The sequence below is a fragment of the Physeter macrocephalus genome, chromosome 7 (assembly GCF_002837175.3).
Source record: "Physeter macrocephalus isolate SW-GA chromosome 7, ASM283717v5, whole genome shotgun sequence".
NCBI lineage: Eukaryota > Metazoa > Chordata > Mammalia > Artiodactyla > Physeteridae > Physeter > Physeter macrocephalus.
The window spans coordinates 144,538,000-144,563,792 of record NC_041220.1 but is presented as its reverse complement, the minus strand read 5'-3'; the positions used below and the strand labels follow the sequence as shown (position 1 = coordinate 144,563,792).

Below are 25,793 nucleotides of genomic sequence, written 5' to 3'. Positions count from 1 at the left end.
CAAACAACCCAATCCAAAAATGGGCAGAAGACCTAAATAGACATTTCTCCAAAGAAGACATACAGATGGCCAACAAATGCATGAAAAGATGCTCAACATCACTAATCATTAGAGAAATGCAAATCAAAACCACAATGAGGTATTACCTCATACCGGTCAGAATGGCCATCATCAAAAAATCTACAAACAATAAGTGCTGCAGAGGGTGTGGAGAAAAGGGAACCCTCTTGCACTGTTGGTGGGAATGTCAATTGATACAGCCACTATGGAGAACAGTATGGAGGTTCCTTAAAAAACTACAAATAGAACTACCATATGACCCAGCAATCCCACTACTGGGCATATACCCTGAGAAAACCATAATTCAAAAAGAGACATGTACCACAATGTTTACTGCAGTACTATTTACAATAGCCAGGACATTCCTAGGACATGGAAGCAACCTAAGTGTCCATCGACAGATGAATGGATAAGAAGATGTGCCACATATATACAATGGAATATTACTCATCAGTAAAAAGAAACAAAATTGAGTTATTTGTAGTGAGGTGGATGGACCTAGAGTCTGTCATACAGAGTGAGGTGAGTCAGAAAGAGAAAAACAAACACCATATGCTAACACACATATACGGAATTTTAAAAAGCAGTACTGATGAACTTAGTGGCAGGGCAGGAATAAAGATGCAGATGTAGAGAACAGACTTGAGGGCACACGGCGGGAAGGGGAAGCTGGGACAAAGTGAGAGAGTAGCACTGACATACATACATTACCAAATGTAAAGTGGATGGCTAGTGGGAAGCAGCTGCACAGCACAGGGAGATCAGCTCGGTGCTTTGTGACCACCTAGAGGGGTGGGATAGGGAGGGTGGGAGGGAGGGAGACGCAAGAGGGAAGAGATATGGGAACATATGTATATGTATAACTGATTCACTTTGTTATAGAGCAGAAACTAACACACCATTGTAAAGCAATTATACTCCAATAAAGATGTGAAAAAAAGAGAAAAGACTCACAAAGGAACTAAAGCAAAAATCCAACTAAATAATGGCTGGATTTTACCATTTCCAATCAATACATTTTTAAAACTGTAACATTAAAAAATTTTTTTAAACACTAACCTAGAAGAAGAATGAGGACTCTGGATACTAGAGAATTCACAAAAGTACAATGTGAAAGGCCAGATATTTTGAATTACAAAATGTTGATAAATTCTGAGCCAGTACCGCGAATGGCACTGCAGTGAAATGAAGGCATTGACAAAAACTGGCGTTGTCGACGTGGAAACATTAGAAGGGACATCTAAAGCCATGCCTGATAAGGAGGTATTAGATGATGAAGAGATGGTAAGAATGCGGCTCCTGGCAGGTGCTCGGCACCTTCCCAGGAGAAGGTCTTGTAAAAACACAATAGGCATGACAGGGATGCACGAAACAGACCGACAGGCACGACCCCTGAAGTATCGGAGGCAGGGGAAGAGGGGAATCTAGACCAACAGGAGACCCATGACCAACTCAGGCCAGGGACGAAGGCGTGATGGTCCAGCACGGGGAAGGGTTTGGCCCCCATTGTCAACACGCTGCCATCTCGATGATGTCCTGAACCAGGTGACCCTGAGACACTGGAAGACGACTTGAGAGTGGATCACACATCCAGTTTTTCATTCAATAAAAACTTGGCGCCTACTGTGTTCCAGGTACAGAGCCAGGCCTGGAAATAGTCGGTGAAGCAGGCGGGAAAGGTCCCTGTTCTCATGAAATTTACAATCCAGTGAGGTACACAGAAATAAACAGGCAGTTAAAACACAATGCAATAAGCATCACGAAGGGGGAGTTCGGGGACTACCTCAGAGGGACACAAGACTGAGGTTCTGATAAAACAAATACTGATTAATGTACTCTCCGAGGTGAAGAGGACAGAAAGAATGCAGGGTTTTAGGTGGATTAAAAATTATTAGATGGGAGCTTCTACTTCCACCTGGGAAGTATACAATTGAAAAGCACCCTAATAATTAGAAAAGACAGATCATCTATAAAATCATCATTTTCTTGAGCCCAGCAGAGAGCTGAGTATCTAGCAGAGAACTGATGAGTGCATGCCTGTGAGAAAACTACCAAAGGCTGGGAAAAAGCCATCTAAAGGGGTTGGAAACTGTGTACAACACTCACAAAGGGGCAGGAAAGTCTCCTGTTCCCACCAGCCATTCTTTTTTTTTTTTTTAAGCTCTTTATTTATTTATTTATTCATTTATTTATACTTTGGCTGCACCAGGTCTTAGTTGTGGCACGCGGGATCTTTTAGTTGAGGCATACAGGCTTCTTAGTTGTGGCATGTGGACTTCTTAGCTGCAGCATGCAGACTCCTTAGTTGCAGCATGCAAACTCTTAGTTGCGGCATGCATGCAGGATCTAGTTCCCCAACCAGGGATTGAATCCCGGCCCCCCGCATTGGGAGAGTGGAGTCTTACCCACTGGACCACCAGGGAAGTCCCCCATCAGCCATTCTTAGAAAACTCATAATCTATAGACAATAGGTAGAATACTCAGAAGGTCTTTCCTCAAGGATGGGGAATAATTAGTTTTATAAGAAGCACTTCTCTGGGCCTGCCCAACAAATCATAAAACCAAGACCAGAAAGGAAAAAACTGTTTCCAAGTAACCTAACCCAGAGCAAAGCTCAGGATATTTACAGGAATGCATAAAGTTCCATCACCCAATAATGTAAAATCCACAATGTCTGGTACCCTAACAAAGATGACCACGCATACAAGGAAGCAGGAAAATGGAGTCCTAATTAGAGTAATCATCTACTGAAACTAACCTATAATGGACACAGATGTTGAAATTACAGACAAGGACATTGAAACAGTTATTACAACTGTATCCAATATATTAAAGATGAAGTAGAGACATGGATGGCATAAAAAAGATCCAAAGTAAATTTCTAGAAATGAAAACTGTAACATATAATTAACGTGGAAAAGATACTCAATGGGATTAACAACAGATTTGACATGACAAAAGAAAAGATTAGTGAACTATAGGATATAACAATAGAAACTATCCGAATTGAAACAGGAAAAATATCCCAGGAAAAGAGGAAAAATGAGTTTCAGTGAGCTATGAGACAAATACAAGTGACCTACTATATGTAATTATAAATGGAGTTCCAGAGGAGAGGAGAGAGAAGTAACACAAAAAGTACGTGAATAAATAATTGCCGATAATTTTACAAATTTGATTAAAACTATAAACCCACAGAGCCAAGAAACTGAAACATAGAAACATGAAAAAGTTACACCAAGGTACATCATAATCAAATTTCTCAAAAGTAGTGATTAAGAGAAAACGTTAAAAACAGCCAGAAAAAAAAAGACACATTACAGATGGAGAAATGAAGATAATGATGACAGATTTCTCAGCAGAAACAATGAGAGAAGAGAGTGAAGTAACATCTTCAAGGTATTGAAAGAAAAAACTTTCAACTGAGAATTTGAGAATTTTATACCTCACAAAGATAACTTTTAAAAACAAAGGTGAAATAAAGATATTTTCAGACCTACGAACGCTGAAAGAATTGGGAACATATGTATATGTATAACTGATTCACTTTGTTATAGAGCAGAAACTAACACACCATTGTAAAGCAATTATACTCCAATAAAGATGTGAAAAAAAGAGAAAAGACTCACAAAGGAACTAAAGCAAAAATCCAACTAAATAATGGCTGGATTTTACCATTTCCAATCAATACATTTTTAAAACTGTAACATTAAAAAATTTTTTTAAACACTAACCTAGAAGAAGAATGAGGACTCTGGATACTAGAGAATTCACAAAAGTACAATGTGAAAGGCCAGATATTTTGAATTACAAAATGTTGATAAATTCTCAGCCAGTACCGCGAATGGCACTGCAGTGAAATGAAGGCATTGACAAAAACTGGCGTTGTCGACGTGGAAACATTAGAAGGGACATCTAAAGCCATGCCTGATAAGGAGGTATTAGATGATGAAGAGATGGTAAGAATGCGGCTCCTGGCAGGTGCTCGGCACCTTCCCAGGAGAAGGTCTTGTAAAAACACAATAGGCATGACAGGGATGCACGAAACAGACTGACAGGCATGACCCCTGAAGTATCGGAGGCAGGGGAAGAGGGGAATCTAGACCAACAGGAGACCCATGACCAACTCAGGCCAGGGACGAAGGCGTGATGGTCCAGCACGGGGAAGGGTTTGGCCCCCATTGTCAACACGCTGCCATCTCGATGATGTCCTGAACCAGGTGACCCTGAGACACTGGAAGACGACTTGAGAGTGGATCACACATCCAGTTTTTCATTCAATAAAAACTTGGCGCCTACTGTGTTCCAGGTACAGAGCCAGGCCTGGAAATAGTCGGTGAAGCAGGCGGGAAAGGTCCCTGTTCTCATGAAATTTACAATCCAGTGAGGTACACAGAAATAAACAGGCAGTTAAAACACAATGCAATAAGCATCACGAAGGGGGAGTTCGGGGACTACCTCAGAGGGACACAAGACTGAGGTTCTGATAAAACAAATACTGATTAATGTACTCTCCGAGGTGAAGAGGACAGAAAGAATGCAGGGTTTTAGGTGGATTAAAAATTATTAGATGGGAGCTTCTACTTCCACCTGGGAAGTATACAATTGAAAAGCACCCTAATAATTAGAAAAGACAGATCATCTATAAAATCATCATTTTCTTGAGCCCAGCAGAGAGCTGAGTATCTAGCAGAGAACTGATGAGTGCATGCCTGTGAGAAAACTACCAAAGGCTGGGAAAAAGCCATCTAAAGGGGTTGGAAACTGTGTACAACACTCACAAAGGGGCAGGAAAGTCTCCTGTTCCCACCAGCCATTCTTTTTTTTTTTTTTAAGCTCTTTATTTATTTATTTATTCATTTATTTATACTTTGGCTGCACCAGGTCTTAGTTGTGGCACGCGGGATCTTTTAGTTGAGGCATACAGGCTTCTTAGTTGTGGCATGTGGACTTCTTAGCTGCAGCATGCAGACTCCTTAGTTGCAGCATGCAAACTCTTAGTTGCGGCATGCATGCAGGATCTAGTTCCCCAACCAGGGATTGAATCCCGGCCCCCCGCATTGGGAGAGTGGAGTCTTACCCACTGGACCACCAGGGAAGTCCCCCATCAGCCATTCTTAGAAAACTCATAATCTATAGACAATAGGTAGAATACTCAGAAGGTCTTTCCTCAAGGATGGGGAATAATTAGTTTTATAAGAAGCACTTCTCTGGGCCTGCCCAACAAATCATAAAACCAAGACCAGAAAGGAAAAAACTGTTTCCAAGTAACCTAACCCAGAGCAAAGCTCAGGATATTTACAGGAATGCATAAAGTTCCATCACCCAATAATGTAAAATCCACAATGTCTGGTACCCTAACAAAGATGACCACGCATACAAGGAAGCAGGAAAATGGAGTCCTAATTAGAGTAATCATCTACTGAAACTAACCTATAATGGACACAGATGTTGAAATTACAGACAAGGACATTGAAACAGTTATTACAACTGTATCCAATATATTAAAGATGAAGTAGAGACATGGATGGCATAAAAAAGATCCAAAGTAAATTTCTAGAAATGAAAACTGTAACATATAATTAACGTGGAAAAGATACTCAATGGGATTAACAACAGATTTGACATGACAAAAGAAAAGATTAGTGAACTATAGGATATAACAATAGAAACTATCCGAATTGAAACAGGAAAAATATCCCAGGAAAAGAGGAAAAATGAGTTTCAGTGAGCTATGAGACAAATACAAGTGACCTACTATATGTAATTATAAATGGAGTTCCAGAGGAGAGGAGAGAGAAGTAACACAAAAAGTACGTGAATAAATAATTGCCGATAATTTTACAAATTTGATTAAAACTATAAACCCACAGAGCCAAGAAACTGAAACATAGAAACATGAAAAAGTTACACCAAGGTACATCATAATCAAATTTCTCAAAAGTAGTGATTAAGAGAAAACGTTAAAAACAGCCAGAAAAAAAAAGACACATTACAGATGGAGAAATGAAGATAATGATGACAGATTTCTCAGCAGAAACAATGAGAGAAGAGAGTGAAGTAACATCTTCAAGGTATTGAAAGAAAAAACTTTCAACTGAGAATTTGAGAATTTTATACCTCACAAAGATAACTTTTAAAAACAAAGGTGAAATAAAGATATTTTCAGACCTACGAACGCTGAAAGAATTCATCAACAGCAAACCCACAGTATAAGAAATGTTAAAGGGTATCCTTTAGGCAGAAGGAAAATGATACCAAGTAGAAATCTGGATGTACACAAGGAAATGAGGAGCACTGAAAATTTACATGGGCAAATATTCAAGATTTTTCTTATTATTTAAATCTACTTAAGAGATATGGACTATTTAAACAAAAATAAAATATATTGTGGAATTTATAACATATATAAAGTAAAATAAAAGACAATCATAGCACAAAGGCCAGGAGGAGAAATGGGACTGTACTAGTGTAAGGTTCTTATACAATACTATATATGGGATGACACAACTACTTGAAGGTAGACTGTGGTAAGTTAAAGTTGTAGGCTGTGAACCCTAAATTAACCACTAAAATAACAAAACAAAGAGTTACAGCTAATACATCAAAAAAGATAAAAGAGAATCATTAAAAAACTCAATCCAAAAGAAGGCAGAAAAAGAGGAAAAGGGAGACAAAGAACAATTGGGATAAATATAAAACACATAGCAAGATAATAGACTTAAATCTAATCCTATGAATAATCACAATAAATGTAAATGGACTGATAAGAACCTGCTGTATAAAAAAATAAATAAAATAAAATTCAAAAAAAATGTAAATGGACTGAACATCCTAATCAAAAGGCAGATATTATCAAAATGGATAATAAAGCAAGACCAATTACATACTTCCTACAATAAATGTACTTTATATATAATGAGATAGTTTAAAAGTAAAAGGATGGAAAATGCCCTGCTAACACTAGTCAAAAGAAAACTGCAGTGGCTATTTTAACATTAATATTAAATTACATTTTTATTAATTTTATTATTTCTAAAATTATCTTTGATGTATTTTGTTAATTATTTTTAAACTAATATTTTAATATTAGACAAAATATATTTCAGAGCAAATAAATATTACCAGGGATAAAAAGGGAATTTCATAGAAATAAAAGGGTAAATTCATCAGGCGGACAAAATCCTTAATGTTTCTGCTCCTTATAAAAGAGCAAAAACTACAAGGATATAGAAGAGGTAGAACTGTAAGGAGAAAATGAAAATTCCACAATTGTGCTGCAGACTTCAATACCCTTCTCTCAACAATGGATTGAACAATCAGACAGAAAACCAGCAGGGATATAGTAGACTTGGACAGCACCAACTTGATCTAATTGGTATTTATAAAACATTCCACCCACATTAACAGAATGAACATTCTTTTCAAGTGCACATGGAACAGTTACCAAGATAGACCATTTTCTGGGCAAGAAAACAAGTCTGAATAAATTTAAAAGGATTCAAGCCATGCAGAGTATATCCTTTGACCACAGTGAAATTACATTAGAAATCAGTAACAGTTAGATAACTGGAAAATCACCAATTACTTGGAAACTAAGTAACAAACTTCTAAATAGCCCATGGGTCAAAGAAGACATACTAGAAAAGATTCTGAACTAAATGAAAGTGAAATACAACAGACCAGAATTTACTGAATGCCAGAAAGCAGTACCTGGGAGTAAATTTATATCACTGAATGCCTATATCAGGTGATGGAAGAAATTTTCACATACTGAGAAGTCATCCTGGCTTACAGATGATTTGGCTTGAACTTTATGCTAACTAGCACAGCCTGTCTTATGGCCTGTCAAACAGGCATTGTACATCTGCTTTAACCAGTACAGAAAAGAATGCATTTAGAAATCAAAATGGGGCAACTGTGGTTCAGGCAACCAGGATGAAGTTGGGTGGCCAGTGTGGATGTGGTTTCAGACACATCCCTACATCACTGAGAATGTGAATTTCCTGAACTGTATAAAGCTCAAGGACACCACCAGCCATTCTCAAAACCATATCTGCTAGCAGCTGCCAGCTGCAACCTTATGGTCTCAAGGTCCCCCCCGACCCCCGCTTGTAACTATGCAACCATTTCAGACCCCAACCAATCCATGCTTAACAAGCACCCTTACTTCTTGCCACATCCAATTATAATTCCCTATAGACAACTCATGTAACTAACTGCAACCTTGAGTTTTTTGCCTTCATACACCTCCCCCATTTTGTAGTCTGACAGAACGCAACTCAAGTGCTTCTTGAATCTGTGTCTCCTGGGCTATAGTCCTCAGTTTGGGTCAAACAGAACTCTTTTCTATCCTATTTTAGATTGTTAATTAATTATTTCCATTGACACCAGGAAAGAAGAAAGATGGTCCCAACTCCAAGAGGAACATGGAGAAACAGGGCATTTATTTTAAAATAACTCACAGGGATGTAATGTGCAGCACAGGGAATATAGTCAATAATAGTGTGATAACGCTGTATGGTGCGTAATGTTAAAATATCAAATCACTATGTAGTACACCTGAAACTGATATAATATTGCAAGTTAACTATACTTCAATTTTTTAAAAAGGTGAAACAGGACCCTGTCAGAGGAACTGCAGGGATTCCACGAGCTGTTGCTGAGAGAGAAAAGCGAGAGGTAGAAAAATAAAATTCGAATTCTGTACAATAAGAATGACAAAGTCATTTCGTGTCTCTGTATATATATATATAGATAGATAGATAGATACATACATACATATGGGTCTGTATAAGATTTTATTATAAGTCTGGAGGAAAATGTGGATGTACACACTCTAGGCGGCTGACATGAGCTTCCAATGGCACTGGGCCTGAGGGTAAGGGGCTGAGATATGGGTGTGGTGAGGGAGTGTCTGCAATAAAAAAAACACGTATGATATAACCCCAGTCACGTAAATGTGTGTGCACATGTGAGTGCATATGCACATACGTGTGTGCATAAAGAAATAGAGTATGGTCACTAAAATGTTAATGATGTGGCATTTCAGGTGACTTTTACTTTGTTATTTATATTTTTATCTATTGCTTGAATTCTTTAGAATTATATATTATTTGTATAATGAAAAAGCCATTTTAAGTATAGCAAACATATATTTTAAAAATTAAGGGGCAAAAGAAAAATGGAGAAAAAGAATTCAGTATTTTACAAAGGGTTGATCTTTATTCTATAAAGAACTGTTCCATACCTACAGAAAAAAAAAATACATCCTCCAGAGACATGTGCGAAATGACATGAACAGACAACTCCCAGAAGAATAACTTTTATATAGTCAACCTCACTTAATGTTTAAAGGAACAGATATTTAAAGATCAAGCCATGAACTAGTAATCAAAATGAAGACTCCCTGTACTGGCAAGGATGTAGGGAACCAAACATTTTACAAATTGATTGGGAACGTAAAATTTTTTTTCTCTGGAGGACAATCTGGCAATGCAAAGCCTTAAAAATACACATATACTTTGACTCAGAAGTTCCATCTCCAGGAATTTATGCTATGGAAATCAACAGAAAAACATACCAAAAATATTTGTACAAGTAAGTTTATGGCACATATAAAATAATTACAACTGAAAACGATCTAAATGACCCTCAGTAGGGACAGCCACTAAGTAGAGTGCAACGCAGCTGTTAAAATGATGATGTACACTGGGGGCCAAATGCACACATGACGTTTATCTCCTTTTTCAAAAAATTCAACTGAAATAACAGAAAAATAAATAGGTAAAACTACAGCATCCCAGAAAACCTGGGAGGAGTGCTACCGGCAAGCCAGAGACGTGAGAAATTTCTGGAAGAGAATAAAGCTCAGCAACAGATAATCTGGAGAGGACACAGGTTCGAGCCCTGGTCCAGGAAGATCCCACATGCCGCAGAGCAACTAAGCCCGTGAGCTGCAACTACTGAGCCCGTGTTCCACAACTACTGAAGCCCGTGCACCTAGACCCTGTGCTCTGCAACAAGAGGAGCCACCGCAATGAGAAGCCCGCGCACCGCAACGAAGAGTAGCCCCCGCTCGCCGCAACTAGAGAAAGCCACCTGGGGAAGCCACCTGTCGAGTACAAATCTGAAAACGAAGAATGGGGCGGGAAGGGGTGTCCGTCCCTCCTGCCTCAGCACGAGTGCGCACCTCTCTGGGCGTGAAGACCCCCCCACTAACTCAACACTTCACACGTGTAGTGTCCTGATCCCCCACTAGGGGCCCAAAACATAGTATGTGCTACTAGAGCACGGACTTGAGGACACACGGAGGGGGAAGGGTAAGCTGGGACAAAGTGAGAGAGTGGCACGGACATACATACACTACCATAAAAATTTAAAAAAGAAAACACGAAAAAAACACACAAAAAAACATAATATGTGCTAAATGAACACGGGCTGAATTAATAAACAGAAAAAACTCCACAGCCTATCAGTATGGGGTCTCCTCTTACAAACAAAAAGTGCACAGACAAACACACATCTAGGCAAAACTGCAGTCCCGACACAGAAACAGGCATTTAACAAGAGCTAACTTACAGGATGCTTGGCTGACAGTCTTCCGGTCACAGTTCCAGTCTGGTTCCACGTGGAGGAAACGGAGCCCTTTATCAGTTGGAAAGAATCAGCTTATGCTCTGACAGTGCCGTGTGAAGTCACAAACACGCTGGCCCCTGCAGCACACAAAGCTCACCGCTCCCGTCCAGAGAACCAGGAGCCATGGGCCCTAAACTCCCAACCCAAATGTCCTTGGGGTTACAAACTCCTGCATGTGATCAGGGTGAAGGAGATCCTCCCCCAGGCTGTGCAGAAGCTGCAGTAGGACACGTGGGCTGACGTGCCGTGGGGGTCTCAGCGTGGACTCAAGGTGGGGCTGTGCACCCCAGACTGGGGCTGTCATTTGCTGTGTGGCCGCAGACAAGTCACAGAACACCTCTGACTGCAGACTCCTCATGCGTGAACTAAAACAACATGTCCCTCAAATGACTACGGAAAAGAGATGCGATAACAGATGTGAAAGCACGTGGTCAGCAGTAGAGCTTCCACATGAATATGAGATTTTAAGGTATAATGTCAACTTATGCTATAGACCTAAATGATAACAAAATCATGGTTCATAGTTTCAAGAATATTAGATTATTTAAAGAAATTCTACATGTATCTGAACCCATGTGTAAGCCACATTCCCAATCATGATATCTTTTTTCTTAGCTTTAGTTACCTTTTTCATGCAAGCTAGTAATCCATCTACAAAGGTTGACTTGATCTTGTGAACCTAGATTACAAGACAAAAGTAATCACTTTCTGTGTTTAAGTGTTTAAATTAGGAACAAGTGTCAAAGCAGTGTCTCACAGAGTGCTGGGCATGTGTCACTGATGTCACCTCAGGTGACTCCAGGAGGCCCTGAAATGGCCTTATGTGGTGCCCAGAATTAAATAACAATGACCAACAGAGAAAGACGTCACCCTACCCCTTTTAAAATAAACTTTGTCCTGGAATAATTCTTTTTACAGAAAAGTTGCAAAGATAAAGGGAGAGTTCCCAAGTCCCGGCACCCAGTGTCCCCCGTGGGGCCTCTTTTAGTTCAGACGCTACCATTTACCCCCCACACCCAATCCCACGCACACACAGCTGCCCAGCCCTAACAAGGACAACAGCAGTAAATAACAATGGTCCGAGCGGCAGCAAGTCATACCTGTGAACAGATGGCAGGTATGTGAATGGGGAAAACAGGAGGAGCTAGAAGCATAGCTAGAGAGAGGGGCATGTCCACAAGTCAGTAAGTGTCAATGTGAGATGATAAAACACCACCAGGCCGGGAGAGGGAGGAGGCTTGTGTGACAGGCTTCTGAACGCGGCGCTGATGGAAGCCTAAGTCACACTGTGGCTACACAAGGATGACACACCAAATAACTTCCTTCAGAATTTTTGTTTGTCCTCTTCCATTTACGACTCCTCTGATTCACAGCAGGGCTGTTTGCAGACCTGAGGAATATCATGTCTGGGTACAAGAAGCAGTGCTAATATGAGGTCAACGTGAACAAACTGCATTCCCTTTAGGACACTGTCAGGGCTACTTCAGTGATGATGGATTTTGTGAACAGAGACGGTGCCATATGGGCCCCCTTCATTACCAACTTGCTGACAAAAAAAAAAATCTAACTTACCTGCCTATATTCCAAAATTATTTTGGGTAATGGATGAAGGTCTTGCAGAGCATTTAACTAAAAAATAAGAATAAATATCACCAATATAATTCCTTCATTTAATTTTAACATTTCAAACACTTATTTTCAGCTGGAAGAGTCCTAATAATAAATGGTCTATCTTGAGCATATTTCCCAAAATGAAGACTCATAATAAACTCAGTTTATCAAGTGTCTTAATTTTAATCCCTTACACAATCATTATTGTACACTTGGGAGCTAAAGGCACTTCACATGAGCTCGGAAATAAGATTCCTCTTGAGATTTAAATTCCTGAAATCTAAATCCAGGGCATGTAAAATACCATGTAGGACAGTAAACTAGGAAAATGCCTACAAATGTGTAACTCAATAGTTTAGGAACACCCAACATCTGAATCACAGTTATCTGAGCATAAAGTCGGGGAGGTAACACTGGAATATGACTATGGGTTTTATATTTAATTTTTAAAAGTCAAAATACAACATACATAAAGTACAAGATAATGTAAACACGGTTTGTTAAATTATCACAAAATGAACACACCTGGGTACTGCCACCCAGAGGGAACATCCCAGGTTCCCAAGCAGGCCTCTGGCCCTCCGCCAGAGGTAACCAGCCCCCTGGCCTCCACCAGCAAGACCACTTATTCCAGTTTTTGAGCTTTGTATCAATGGACTAGGATAGGTACTCTGGGTGTGGCTTCTTTTGTTCAACATTCTGGTTTTAAGGTTGGTCCTTGTTGTATGATTTACTTGCACTGCTGTATGGAATTATTTGAATGCAGGACAGTTATTTATCCATTCCACCCCTGATGGACATGTGTGCTGTTTCCACTGCAGGGCTATTACAAAGAGTGCTGCTGTGAACATTCTGGTACACAGATTTTGGTTAACACACGTCCACAGTTCTGTTGAACATGTACGTAAAGGGGAGAGAGACGCTGGGTCGCCTGTAGCAGAGCTGATACCAGCCAGTTCTCCACGGTAAACACAATGGTTTTTGTCCCCACCAGCAGCGCATGAAGGTTCTCCTTGTTCCACATCTTCGCCAACACATGTTCTCCTAGGTCTCAATTTTAGCCATTCTGGCAAATGTGAAGTGACATTTCAATGTAGTTTTAGTGTGTATTTCCCTGACTAATAAAGTCAGACATGATTCAAATGTTTATTGACTAATTGTATATCTCCTTTCATTAAACCCTGTTCATGTTTTTTTTTGTTTTGTTTTTTGTCATTTAAAACGTTGGTTTGTATGTCTTTTCCTTCTTGATTTGTAGGAATTCATTTTTCTGGACAGGGTTTTCTTTAGTTGGCTATATTTAGTGGAAATATCTTCTACCCCTCTGCGGCTTGTTCTTTTATTTGTTTAATAGTGTCTTTTTTATTTATTTATTTTTTAAAGTTTTATTTACTTTTGGCTGTGCTGGGTCTTCGCTGCTGCACGCGGGCTTTCTCTAGTTGCGGCGAGCGGGGGCTGCTCTTCGTTGCAGGTGCGCGGGCTCCTCACTGCGGTGGCTTCCCTTGTTGTGGCGCACGGGCTCTAGGCACGCGGGCTTCAGTAGTTGTGGCGCACGGGCTCAGTAGTTGTGGCTCGTGGGCTCTAGAGCGCAGGCTCAGTAGTTGTGGTGCACGGGTTTAGTTGCTCTGCGGCATGTGGGATCTTCCCGGACCGGGGATCGAACCCGTGTTCCCTGCATTGGCAGGCGGATTCATAACCACTGTGCCACCAGGGAAGTCCAATAGTGTCTTTTCATAAATGGAAATTCTTAATTTTACTATTGCCCAATTGATCAATCTCTTCCTTTATGGTTGATGCATCTTGTGTCCTGTTTAAGGATTTTTAACTACCTCAAGGCCTTGAAGATATTCTCTTATGGTATCTTCTACAATCTTTGTTTTACTCTTTATATTTAGATATACAATTCATTTGAAATTTATTTTTGTATATGGTGTGAAACAGGGGTCAGGATGCACTGGCCCCTTATGTAATGAGCCCTCCCTCTCAGAGAACATGCACTTTATACACACATGTGCAGGTCTGTTTGTAGCTTCCCTATCCTGGACCGTTGGTCTATTTGCTTATCCTTGAATAGACACTACTTCTTACTGATGAATTAATTCCTCATAATTTCTATTGCTTCATTAGTCTTGATATCCAACAGACTAAGTGCTTCAATAGTGCTTTTTCCCAAGACTATCTTGGCTCTTCTTCGTTTTTTGCATTTCCATACAAATTTGGGATTCAGCTTGCCAATTTCTACCAAAAGTTCCTGCTAGGGTATTAGTTAGGATCATTTTGAATCTATAAATCAACTTGGGGGAGAACTGATGACATAACTTTAATGTACTAGCATGAGCCACGGAACTGCATCACTCTCTATTTAATAGACTGAGGTCATGGAGTCCTGGCCAGCCATAGGAACATAAACAGGAGGGCCAACACTGGTGTCCTCGGAGCAGGCTCTACCCAGGGGGAGGACTCCTGCCTCGGTGTAATCCAGAACTGCAGTTTCTCAGAAAAGCTATCCCTAGCGGGATGAAAGTGCATGAAAATACTTAGCCAAGAAAACTGCTTAAGATCAACTAACTCTCTTTATCCTGATACCTTACTCACAAAATAACTTTCTAACCGCAGTCTCCCTGTATATCTCGAATCGAGCTGTCTGAGAACACTTGAAAAGGATGAAGTGTTTGATCTCATAACGCTTTGGATAAAGCCCTGCCGCGCTGGTTCATGATCAGAGGCAGAGTGCCGTGGCCGTTGCCGCTCTACAAGCTTTATCAAACGCTCCCTCTGTTGGCTCCTGACCCCACATTCTTCTCAGCTCCCTTCTCTCTCTGCGGTCGTTCCATAGCCTCCGCTTGGCACCTCTTCTCTCTCTGACCCCTAAATGTCACTTTCTCAGAGTTCAGTTCTGTGGTTATCAGTGCTGGCTGCTTCTAGAATCAGCGGGGGAGCTTCAAAAACATGTCCGGGGCTTCCCTGGTGGCGCAGTGGTTAAGAATCCGCCTGCCAATGCAGGGGACACGGGTTCGAGCCCTGGTCCCGGAAGATCCCACATGCCGCGGAGCAACTAAGCCCGTGTGCCACAACTACTGAGCCTGTGCTCTAGAGCCCGTGAGCCACAACTGCTGAAGCCCTCGCGCGCCATAACTGCTGAAGGCCGCACGCCTAGAGCCCGTGCTCTGCAACAAGAGAAGCTACCACGACAAGAAGCCCATGCACCACAACGAAGAGTAGCCCCCGCTCACCGCAACTAGAGAAAGCCCACGTGCAGCAACAAAGACCCAACTCAGCAATAAATAAATAAATAAATAGATAGATAGATAGATAGATAGATAAGGCATTATTAAGCAAGACTAATCCATAAAAAAAAAAAAAATGTCCGGACTGGGCCACGCAGCCCACAGACTCTGATTTTGTGGATCAGTGGTGGGCCTGGGCATGAGTGTTTTTCCAAAGCTCCTGCCAGGGTAGAGGACCACCATCCCAGGGCCAACTACTTCCAGGTGTACATCTCTAGCACAGGACTTCTCCTCACAGACCCAACTGCTCTGTATCGATGTTTTGTGCACACATCTGTCTTCACAAGTCCAAGGCTGAACACTTGACCCCCAGCCCCCGTAAACTGTTCCTCTCTTGGTTTTCCCTGGGCAGCGGCCATCACTATCTGCTCAGGTGCACAACTAAGGAAACCAGGAATTACTCTGCATTCACACTCATGAACTCACACTCAGAGAAGCTCCTTTCTGTTCTCAAAATGCTCTGAGCGTGTGTCTGCTCTGCTCCATCCTCACTGCCATCGCCTGGACACTGAGCCAGCAGTGCCTACACTGCAGCGACAGCCTATTAATGGGACTCCTCCATTCTCCAACCAGAGATGAGAGTGGTCTTTTTAAAACATAGCTAATGCCTGTCAGAACGGCCACAATCCAGGACACTGACAGCGCCACCTGCTGGCGAGGATGTGGAGAAGCAGGAACTCTCACCACTGCCGGTGGGAACGCCGAATGGTGCTGCCACACTGGAAGACAGGCTGGTGGTTTCTTACAAAACTAAATATACTTTTACCATACAATCCAGAAATCAGGCTATTTATTTACTCAAATAAGATGGAAACTTATGTCCACGTGAAAACCTGCACACAAATGTTTTACAGCAGCTTTATTCATAGCTGCTAAAACTTGGAAGCACCCAAGACGTCCTTCAATAGGTGAATAGATAAATAAAACTGTGGTCCATCCAGACAATGGAATATGATTCTGTGCTAGAAAGAAACGAGCTATGAGAAGACGTGGAAGAAACTTAAGTGCATATTGCTAGCTGAATCAAATCTGAAAAGGTTACATAATGTATCATTCCTATATGACATTTTGGAAAAGACAAAACTATGGAAGCAGTGAAAACAGTGGTTGCCAGGGGTTGAGGGGAGAGATGAATAGGGAGAACAGAGGCTTTTTAGGGCTGTGAAACCACTCTGTTCGATACTCTAATGGTGGATACATGTCATTACACATTTGTCCAAACCCATAGCCTGTATAACACCAAGAAGGAACCCTAATGCAAACTACAGACTTTGGGCAATGACGATGTGTCAGAGTGGGTTCATCAACTGTAACAAATGTACCCCCTGGTGGGGCATGTTGATGGTGGAGGAGGCTGCGTGTGTTTGGGGTGGGGAGGGGGGTATGTGAGATTTCTCCACACCTTCTGCTCAATTTTGCTGTGAACCTGAAACTACTCTAACAACCAGTCTAATGAGACCAGATCTAAGCTCACAGTGGGGCCCTACTTGAATTGTTCCAGGCTGTCTGTCTCACCAGAAGACCACACCCCCTCCCACGAGGAGGGAGCAGGAGGGTGAAGGCGAGTAAGAAGGAGCCTTGATTTTGAATTGAGAACCATGTGCACATGTTGCTTAGTGCAGCTTCATCTTTTTAAAGGTACAGAACAGTGTGACTTGTTCAGCTAAGTAAGAGATTAAAGTTAATATAATATGATTCATGTTGATTATGCCTTCGTGAAGAAAAATTCAGGGCGTTGTCCGAATTCTGTGCACAGGGAAGCACCTCGACACAAGAGGAGAATCACATTTCCTCTCTTCTGCTGTTGGTTGTCTGGGAGAGCTAAGGAGTAGCAAAGGGAAGGGCAACACTGCCAGCTGGGGCCCGGATGGAGAATAAATTAGGCCAAGCCCCCCAGCTCAGGTACAGTCCGAGGGGAAACGTGTGCTTTCCCAGGTTCTGCCACCCCTGGGACTTGAGGGCACACGGCCATGCGGCGTTGAAACCCACTCCAGAGTCTCTCCAGCAAGGTGGGTCCTGCCCCCTGCCCTCGCCATGCTCTGCGAACACACAGCCGACAGTTCAGCCCCAGCAAGTGCTAGTTCTAGGCCGTTTGGCTCTGGGGATGTGGTGAACAAGTCAGATGACGTCTTTGATCTGTGCAACCTACATCCTACTGGAACAAGCAAACAAGTGACTAGGTAACTTTATTTTGATTTTTTAAATTTTATTGGAGTATAGTTGACTTACAACGTTGCATTAGTTTCAGGTGTGCAGCAAAGTAATTCGGTTATACATATACATATATTCCTTCTTCTTGAGATTCTTTTCTCATATAGGTTATCACAGGATACTGAATAGAGTTCCCTGTGCTATACAGTAGGTCCTTGTTGGTTTTCTATCTTAAATATAGTAGTGTGTGTATGTTCATCCCAAGCTCCTGATTTATCCCTCCCCCCCCACATTTCCCCTTTGGTAATCATAAGTTTGTTTTCAATATCTGTAAGTCTGTTTCTGTTTTGTAAATTAAGTTCATTTAAATCATTTTTTAAAAATTAGATTCCACATATGAGTGATATCATGTGATATATACCTTTCTCTGTCTGACTTACTTCACTTATTATGATAGTCTCTAGGTCCATCCATGTTGCTGCAAATGGCATTATTGCATTATTTTTATGGGTGAGTAATATTCCATTGTATAGATGGACCACATCTTCTTTATCCATTCCTCTGTTGATGGACTTTTAGGTTGATTCCACGTTCTGCCTATTGTAAACAGTGCTGCTATGAACACTGGGATGCATGCACCTTTTCTAACCATGGTTTTCTCTGGATAGATGCCCAGGAGTGGGATTGCTGGACCATACGGTAGTTCTCTTTTTAGTTTTTAAAGGACCCTCCATACTGTTCTCCACAGTGGCTGCACCAACTTACCTTCCCACCAGCAGTGTAGGAGGGGTCCCTTTTCTCCACGCCCTCTCCAGCATTTTGCCAAGTTGTGTGCAGAAAACGAATCGAGGTGAAGGAATAGGTTGTGGCTGGGCGTCTTACTCTCACCTGTGACCAGAGGAGGCCTTTCTGGAAGCAATACTTAAAGCTGACAATCAGAAGCCAGCTGAGTACGCTCCGGGGGAAGAGTTTCCGGACTGAGGAAGGAGCCTGTGAGAAGTGTGCTCAGTGGGGTGCTGGGAGTGAGGAGTGAGGGAGGTCAAAGAAGGGCCAAGTCCAGACCCACGGGCCTGGGGGAGGCACACTCGAGAGCTTGGATGTTATTCTAAGTGGCATGGAAAGCCACTGGGAGACTTCCCTGGTGGCACAGTGGTTGGGAATCTGCCTGCCAAGGCAGGGGACACGGGTTCGACCCCTGGTCCAGGAAGATCTCACATGCCACGGAGCAACAAAGCCCGTGCACCACAACTACTGAGCCTGCGCTCTAGAGCCCACGAGCCACAACTACTGAGCCCGCGTGCCACAACTACTGAAGCCCGCATGCCTAGAGCCCGTGCTCCGCAACAAGAGAAGCCACCGCAATGAGAAGCCCTCGCACTGCAACCAAGAGTGGCCCCTGCTCGCCCCAACTACAGAAAGCCCATGCACAGCAACGAAGACCCAACACAGCCAAAAAGAAAAAAGAAAAAAAGAAAGCCGTTGAAGTTGAAGGCAGGGGATCAACATGATTTTTCCAACACTTTTAAAAGATCATTCTGCCTGGATGTGATGAGTCACCAGCAGGCGTAAGCTCACTGCTGGCTCCCAAGGACCAGGAGGAGGACACTGACAAGGCGGGGAAGACTTGGGGAAGAGGGAAGATGCGAGTCCCTCTCAGGGAGCAGCACGCCCCAGGGGCGGGCGTTCACTCGGTGGCTGATGCCTGGGCCCCTGAGGGCCAGGGGTGGGGACAGTTGGCAAGCGTGGTGCCCCGCCAGGGCTGAGACGAGCAGGAAGTGCGGGGCTGGAAGGGCGATGTGCACAGAGGAGTCTGGAGGGAAGCTTTCCTCGGCTGCAAAATCCAGCGCCGAACAAGGCACAGAAAGGATGGGCTGGAGCCTCCACAGCCGGCCCTCACCAGAGCAACACGTGTCCTCTCGCCCACTGGCCGAGCTCCTCGCTGCAGGCTTCCAGCGGTAACATTATACTCACGGGGTTCTGAATATCTATGCACACTCTGCCATTCGATTAAAGGAGCATCTCACTACTACTCCCTGTCTTTTAAAAAATGCATTCCTCTCAAGGGAAGGGCAGCTAAATTTTTCTAAAACAAACTTGGGGAAAAGAGAAGACTGATGACTCTTCCCATTTCCAGTCTCTTATGAGGGCACGAAACAAAGAAGTCATGACTACGTTGTCAAGAATTTGGTTTCCAGAACAAAATTCCATCCAATTATCCTCTGCAGGAAATCAAGGCAATTTATTGCCTCTGGAAAACTGTACCGTAAGCCTCTTTGTCCTTCGTTCATAACTGAAGGGCAACCTTGGGGTGGGGGCACCTCTCCTGCCGCAGAAAGGAAGTGATGGAACGGAACTGCTCCATGGTGGTTGCTGCCGGCTTGTGCCACCACAGGAGCACGGGGCTCTGCAAGGGACTCGCACGTGGTGGGAGGTGCTATTGTCTAGGTGAGCGAGAGACACTTGTCGACCCTTACCACGGCTTCTGATGTGGATGGGTGTCTCCGGAGCTCAGTTTTGGGAAGAGTCTCCTGTGGACGCAGCAGGTGCAGCTGCAGTTTGCCAAACAGGATCTGCAACAAAAGCCATTTCACGTGATGAGCAGGTCCCAGATTTGAGAGGACCTGAACATCACTGTAACAGAGTTAAAGCAACCAGCCAGAGGGGACACACCCAACTAGGTGTGACAAAATGCTTAGATTCTGATTCAGTACTTTTCTTAGATGTGAAGGCTTTGAAGTAATGAATCTCAATGTGAGAGACATGAACAAGTTACATACTTTTCAAATGATCACATAAAATAATGTTTATAAAATCAGAATAAATCTCCCTTTAACCCCTGAACAGGAAGTATATTTAATAAAAGAACTGAAATTTAGCTTTACCTCTCGAAGCTGATTACTGCTCGTTATAAGAAACTGTTCTCCTGCAACAAAATGGGCTTCTTGCTCCAGTTCCTTGAGACGAGACTATGAATGTGACAGACACAATCTTATTAATAGTTTTCACAACTTAAGATTATTTTTCTCAACATGAGATCTTGTAAGAATAAAAAATAATCTAAAATTTACCAAAATGGACATTACAAAATACATATTTTGACTCGTGATGCAATACTCAGGCTCAGAATCACTCTCTTAAGTGCAGTGGACCCAAGGAAAAAAACTTAAAGAAGTAAAAATAGTAAATAACACACCAAAATGAAGGAGGGAAAGAAGAAGGAATTCTCCAGGAACATTATGACAAGTAAACGGATGCAGCATCAAACCATAAACCTCAAAACTTCCAAAGTATCCCAAGGCAGAAGAGCTAGGACCAAACTGCATGGTGACCACAGTGATCATGACGCAGGACATTCCCTCCCAACAGAGGAGTAGCTGCAGCGGAAACAAGCAACAACGCTCTGAACAACCACACAAACTGGGGCACAGCCCGGGGCAAGGGGTGGGCGGCACGGAAGGCCCAGGTGGGAAAAGACAAAGGTACCTTATGAAACAGCTGATAAATACGGTGCTGAGCAGAGCAGTAGGACATGCTGAATTTATGAACCCCTCACCCCCTCACCATTTTGGTCAGAAGAAAAGTAGAACATGACCAGGACTTTAAAAAAATTATTATAGGGACTCCCCTGGTGGCGCAGTGGTTAAGAATCCACCTGCCAAGGCAGGGGACTCGGGTTCGAGCCCTGGTCTGGGAAGAACCCACATGCCGTGGAGCAACTAAGCCCGTGTGCCACAACCACTGAGCCCACAAGCCACAACTACTGAAGCCCACGCACCTAGAGCCCATGCTCCAAAACAAGAGAAGTCACCGCAGTGAGAAGCCCGTGCACCACAACAAAGAGTAGCCCCCGCTCGCCGCAACTAGAGAAAGCTCACATGCAGCAACGAAGACCCAATGCAGCCAAAAATAAATAGATAGATTTATATGTTAAAAAAAATATTATAAAAGAAAAGAGAGAGCAGAGTCTAAATCAACCAACTCTGAGGAAATATCATCTGCACTCTACCTTTATCAGACAAGAACTGCCTTTAGGCTGAAATACTGAAAGACGTTTACAAATAGGAGCAGGACAAGTACAATACAAAAAAATAGTACTAGGCAAAAAGAAGAACCCAGAAGCAATGGCCTCAGTTAAGGTATGCCAGAATTCTATAGTCAAAGGAACAAATGATGAAAAGAAAAACAAGGAACAAAGCATGGAAAGACAGATAATGGGGACCTCCCTGGTGGTCCAGTGGCTAAGACTCCACACTCCCAATGCAGGGTGCACGGGTTTGATCCCTGGTCAGGGAACTAGATCCCACATGCTGCAACTAAGAACTCGCATGCTGCAACTAACGAGCCCACCTGCCGCAACTAAGACCTGGCACAACCAAATAAATAAATAAAATATTTTTAAAATGTGTTAAGTGGCTTTTTCTTATTGACAGGAGTTCTCTATATAGTCTGCATATGAGTCCTTTATCACATGCATTGAAAGTACAATCAAAATCCCAGCTGGTTTTTAAAAAGTAGATCATAGAATTTTATATGGAAATGCGAAGAACCTGGATTGATAAATACCATGTGGAAGAACAAAGATGGAAGACTGTAGGAGATCAAGACATATTATAAGCCTACAGTAACTAAGCCAGGGGAGTATTAGCACAGGGACAGACACACAAAACAAAAAAACAGAAAAGAGTCCAGAAAAAAACCCACACATACACAGTGACCTGATTTATGACAAAGACACTACTGTAATTCTTAGTGCAGGAAACAGTGGCACTTTTAATAAATTGTGCTTAAATGAATGGAAATCCATCTAGGGAAAATCTTAACTGTACTTTATACCATGCAGAAAAATTAATTTGAAGTGGATGATAGGCTTAAAATAATACAGCTTATACAAGAAAACACATGAGAATATCTTTACTAGAGGGCAGACAAAGAGTACTTAGCACACAAAAATTCTCAAACATTTAAGAAATGGTTCATTGGACTTCATGAAAATGAAGAAATTCTGTTCATCCAAGGACATAGCTATTGAGAGTAAAAAGACAAGCTGTAGACAAAGACTGGGCCAGACAGTAAATACTTCAGACTCTATGGGTCACATATGGTCTCTGTCACATATTCTTCCCTACTCTTGTTTGTTTTCTAAAAATTGCAACAACCATTCTTAATTTCAGGCCATATGAAAACAGGCCACAGGATGAATTTGGCCTATAGACCACTGTTTGTCAAACCCTGGACTGGGAGAAAGTTCTTTCACTATATCTTACAAAGGACCCACATACAGAATATATAAACAATTCCTATAAGTAAATAAGAAAAAGTTGACATAAACTTTTCAATGGGCAAATTCTTTGAAAAATTGGATCCCCAAAAGAATATATCCAAAATACCATCAAGCATATGAAAAGGTGCTCACTATTATTACTTACCAGGGAAATGCAAATTAAATCCACAATGAAATGCGACTACAGACCCACCAGGATAGCTAAAGTGAAAAAGACTGACAGTACTGCGCTGGTGAGGATGTAGCAAATGGGACTAGAAAATGTTATAACCAATTTGAAGAGCTATTTGGAAGTACCTACTATCGGTAAATATACGCATACCCTGTAACCCAGCAATTCCACTTCTGGATAGAAAACCAAGAGACAAGAGCTCTCTTATCCACCACAGGTTATAGTTACACCACATGAATAGTCGCAGCCACTGCGATCACAGTGCCCAACAGTGGGAGAGGGTGTGAGGAAATTACGGCCCCTTCTTACAATAGGTGCTACAAGCAATTTTTATTGGCATGCACTTCTGCTACATTCAACCAAATTGGTGAATCCCCCAGATAGAATGTGGGATTCTATCTAGCAACAGGAGCCAGAACCAAAGAGCCCATGCTGTGTGGTTTACATGAAGCTCAGAATCACCAAGGACAGGGTCAGATGAATGGCTATCTCTGGGGGTACAGACTGGGAGGGGACAGGAAGGAGACTTCCAGGTGCTGGAAATATTCTATACCTTGATCTGGGTGGAGGTTACATGGATGTGCACATATATAAAAATACGTCAAGCTGTACACTTAAGATTTGTACCAAGCAGATTCAGGGAAGATGGCAGAGTAGGAGGCACCTGTGAGGTGAGACTCCATCTCCCACCTGGACAACAACTGCAGGGGAAGAACCCTCTGATGTAACCATCTGGGAACTCTGGAGTCTGCTGATGGCTTCCAGGGGAAGCCCTGGATGATAAACTGCAGTTCATTTCGGTCAATGTCAGCTCTTAGTACCATAGAAGCTACCCACCCCCCCTCCCCTCAGCCAGGAGGCCCGAGGCCAGGAGGCCATGCACCTGTTTCTGGAGCAGCCTGCCCACAGCTTGCAGGAACTGGTGGGGCAAGAAAGACCCTGTACAGATATTGGGGGCCTCTGCTCTGATCACTGCTTCTGATCACAGAGGTGCAGATGAACAGGCCAGCGGCCATTGTTTTTGCACTTCCCCCATTATTGCAAGACCCTCCCCCTCCAGCTGAAGTGACTTCCAGGGGACTAAAAGGGCCAGTGCCCTTTTTAACCCCTCTGCATTTTTTGCTTTTTCTCCTTTGAAGCCAGATATTAAAGACAAGGACATTCAAAAATAACTTCACATACATGGGGAAAATTAGAAAGTGACCGTGCATGCCAAGGAAAAGGCTCAGAAAAGAACTGTGAAGACCTTAGGTTTATACTTTAGGTTGATCCTCAACACAGAGACAACCTACAGCAAATAAAAAAACCCAAGACAATAAACAGAAACAATAACACACAGAAAGAGCAAACTGTGGGAAAGGAGAGAAACTGATTTCCGGAGTTACCACATTATTAGATCCAAATGTCCAATGTTCAACAAAAATATCACAAGACAAACACAGAAACAGGAAAATATGGTATATTCAAAGGAAAAAAAAAACAACAGAAACTATCACGGAAAAAAAAGACCTAATGGCAGATATATACCAGACACCTTTAAAACAACCATCTTAATGATGCTCAAAGAACTAAAGAAACATGTGAAGAAAGTCAAGAAAACAATGTGTGAACAAATAGAAATATTAATAAAGAGACAGAAAATGTAAAAAGAAATTTTTGGAGCTGAAAAGTATGATAATTGAAACTAAAAAGTCACTTGAGGGTTCAAAGGCAGATTTGAGCAGGCAGAAGAAAGAATCAGTGAACTTGAAGAGAGAATAATGAAAATTATTGAGGCTGAGGAGCAGAAAGAAAAAAAGATTGAAGAAAAGTAAACAGAGCTTAAGGGTCCTGTGGGACACCATCAAGCAGACCAATCACACTGTGGGAGCCCCAGGAGAAGAGAAAGAAAAGGATAGCAAGAATATTTGAGGAAATAATAGCTGAAAACCCCTCAAATTTTTTTTTACATCTTTATTGGAGTATAACTGCTTTACAATGTTCTGTTAGTTTCCACTGTACAACAAAGTGAATCAGCTATATGTATCCATATATCCCCCATGCCGTCCCTCTTTTTTTTTATAAATTTATTTGTTTGTTTGTTTGTTTTTGGCTATGTGGAGTCTGTTACTGCACGCAGGCTTTCTCTAGTTGTGCGAGTCGGGGCTACTCTTTGTTGCGGTGCCCAGGCTTCTAATCATGGTGGCTTCTCTTCTTGCGCAGCACGGGCTCTACGTGCACAGGCTTCAGTAGTTGTGGCTCACGGGCTCTAAAGCGCAGGCTCAGTAGTTGTGGTGCATGGGCTTAGTTGCTTTGTGGCATGTGGGGTCTCCCCATACCAGGGCTTGAACCCGTGTCCCCTGCATTGGCAGGCAGATTCTTAACTACTGCGCCACCAGGGAAGTGCCCTCCCTCTTGAGCCTCCCTCCCACCCTCCGTATCCCACCCCTCTAGGTGGTCACAAAGCACCGAGCTGATCTCCCTGTGCTATGCAGCTCCTTCCCACTAGCTATCTATTTCTTGCTGTGATTTATGTCACAGAGTGTTCTGCCTATGTTTTCCTCTAAGAGTTTTATAGTGTCTGGCCTTACATTTAGGTCTTTAATCCATTTTG

General features: G+C 42.4%; 1 protein-coding gene across 1 annotated transcript in view; it reads right to left on the bottom strand.

Annotated features, from left to right (window-relative positions):
• Positions 1–25,793, bottom strand: part of POLN (DNA polymerase nu) — a 166,652-nt gene that overhangs the window by 89,172 nt on the left and 51,687 nt on the right. The window contains exons 10-14 of the mRNA XM_007114155.3: positions 20,630–20,713; positions 20,222–20,317; positions 12,271–12,327; positions 11,324–11,377; positions 10,642–10,707 (exon numbers count right to left, since the gene is read on the bottom strand). Coding sequence (XP_007114217.1) covers positions 10,642–10,707; positions 11,324–11,377; positions 12,271–12,327; positions 20,222–20,317; positions 20,630–20,713 — 357 coding nt within the window. The remainder of the gene's footprint in view (positions 1–10,641; positions 10,708–11,323; positions 11,378–12,270; positions 12,328–20,221; positions 20,318–20,629; positions 20,714–25,793) is intronic.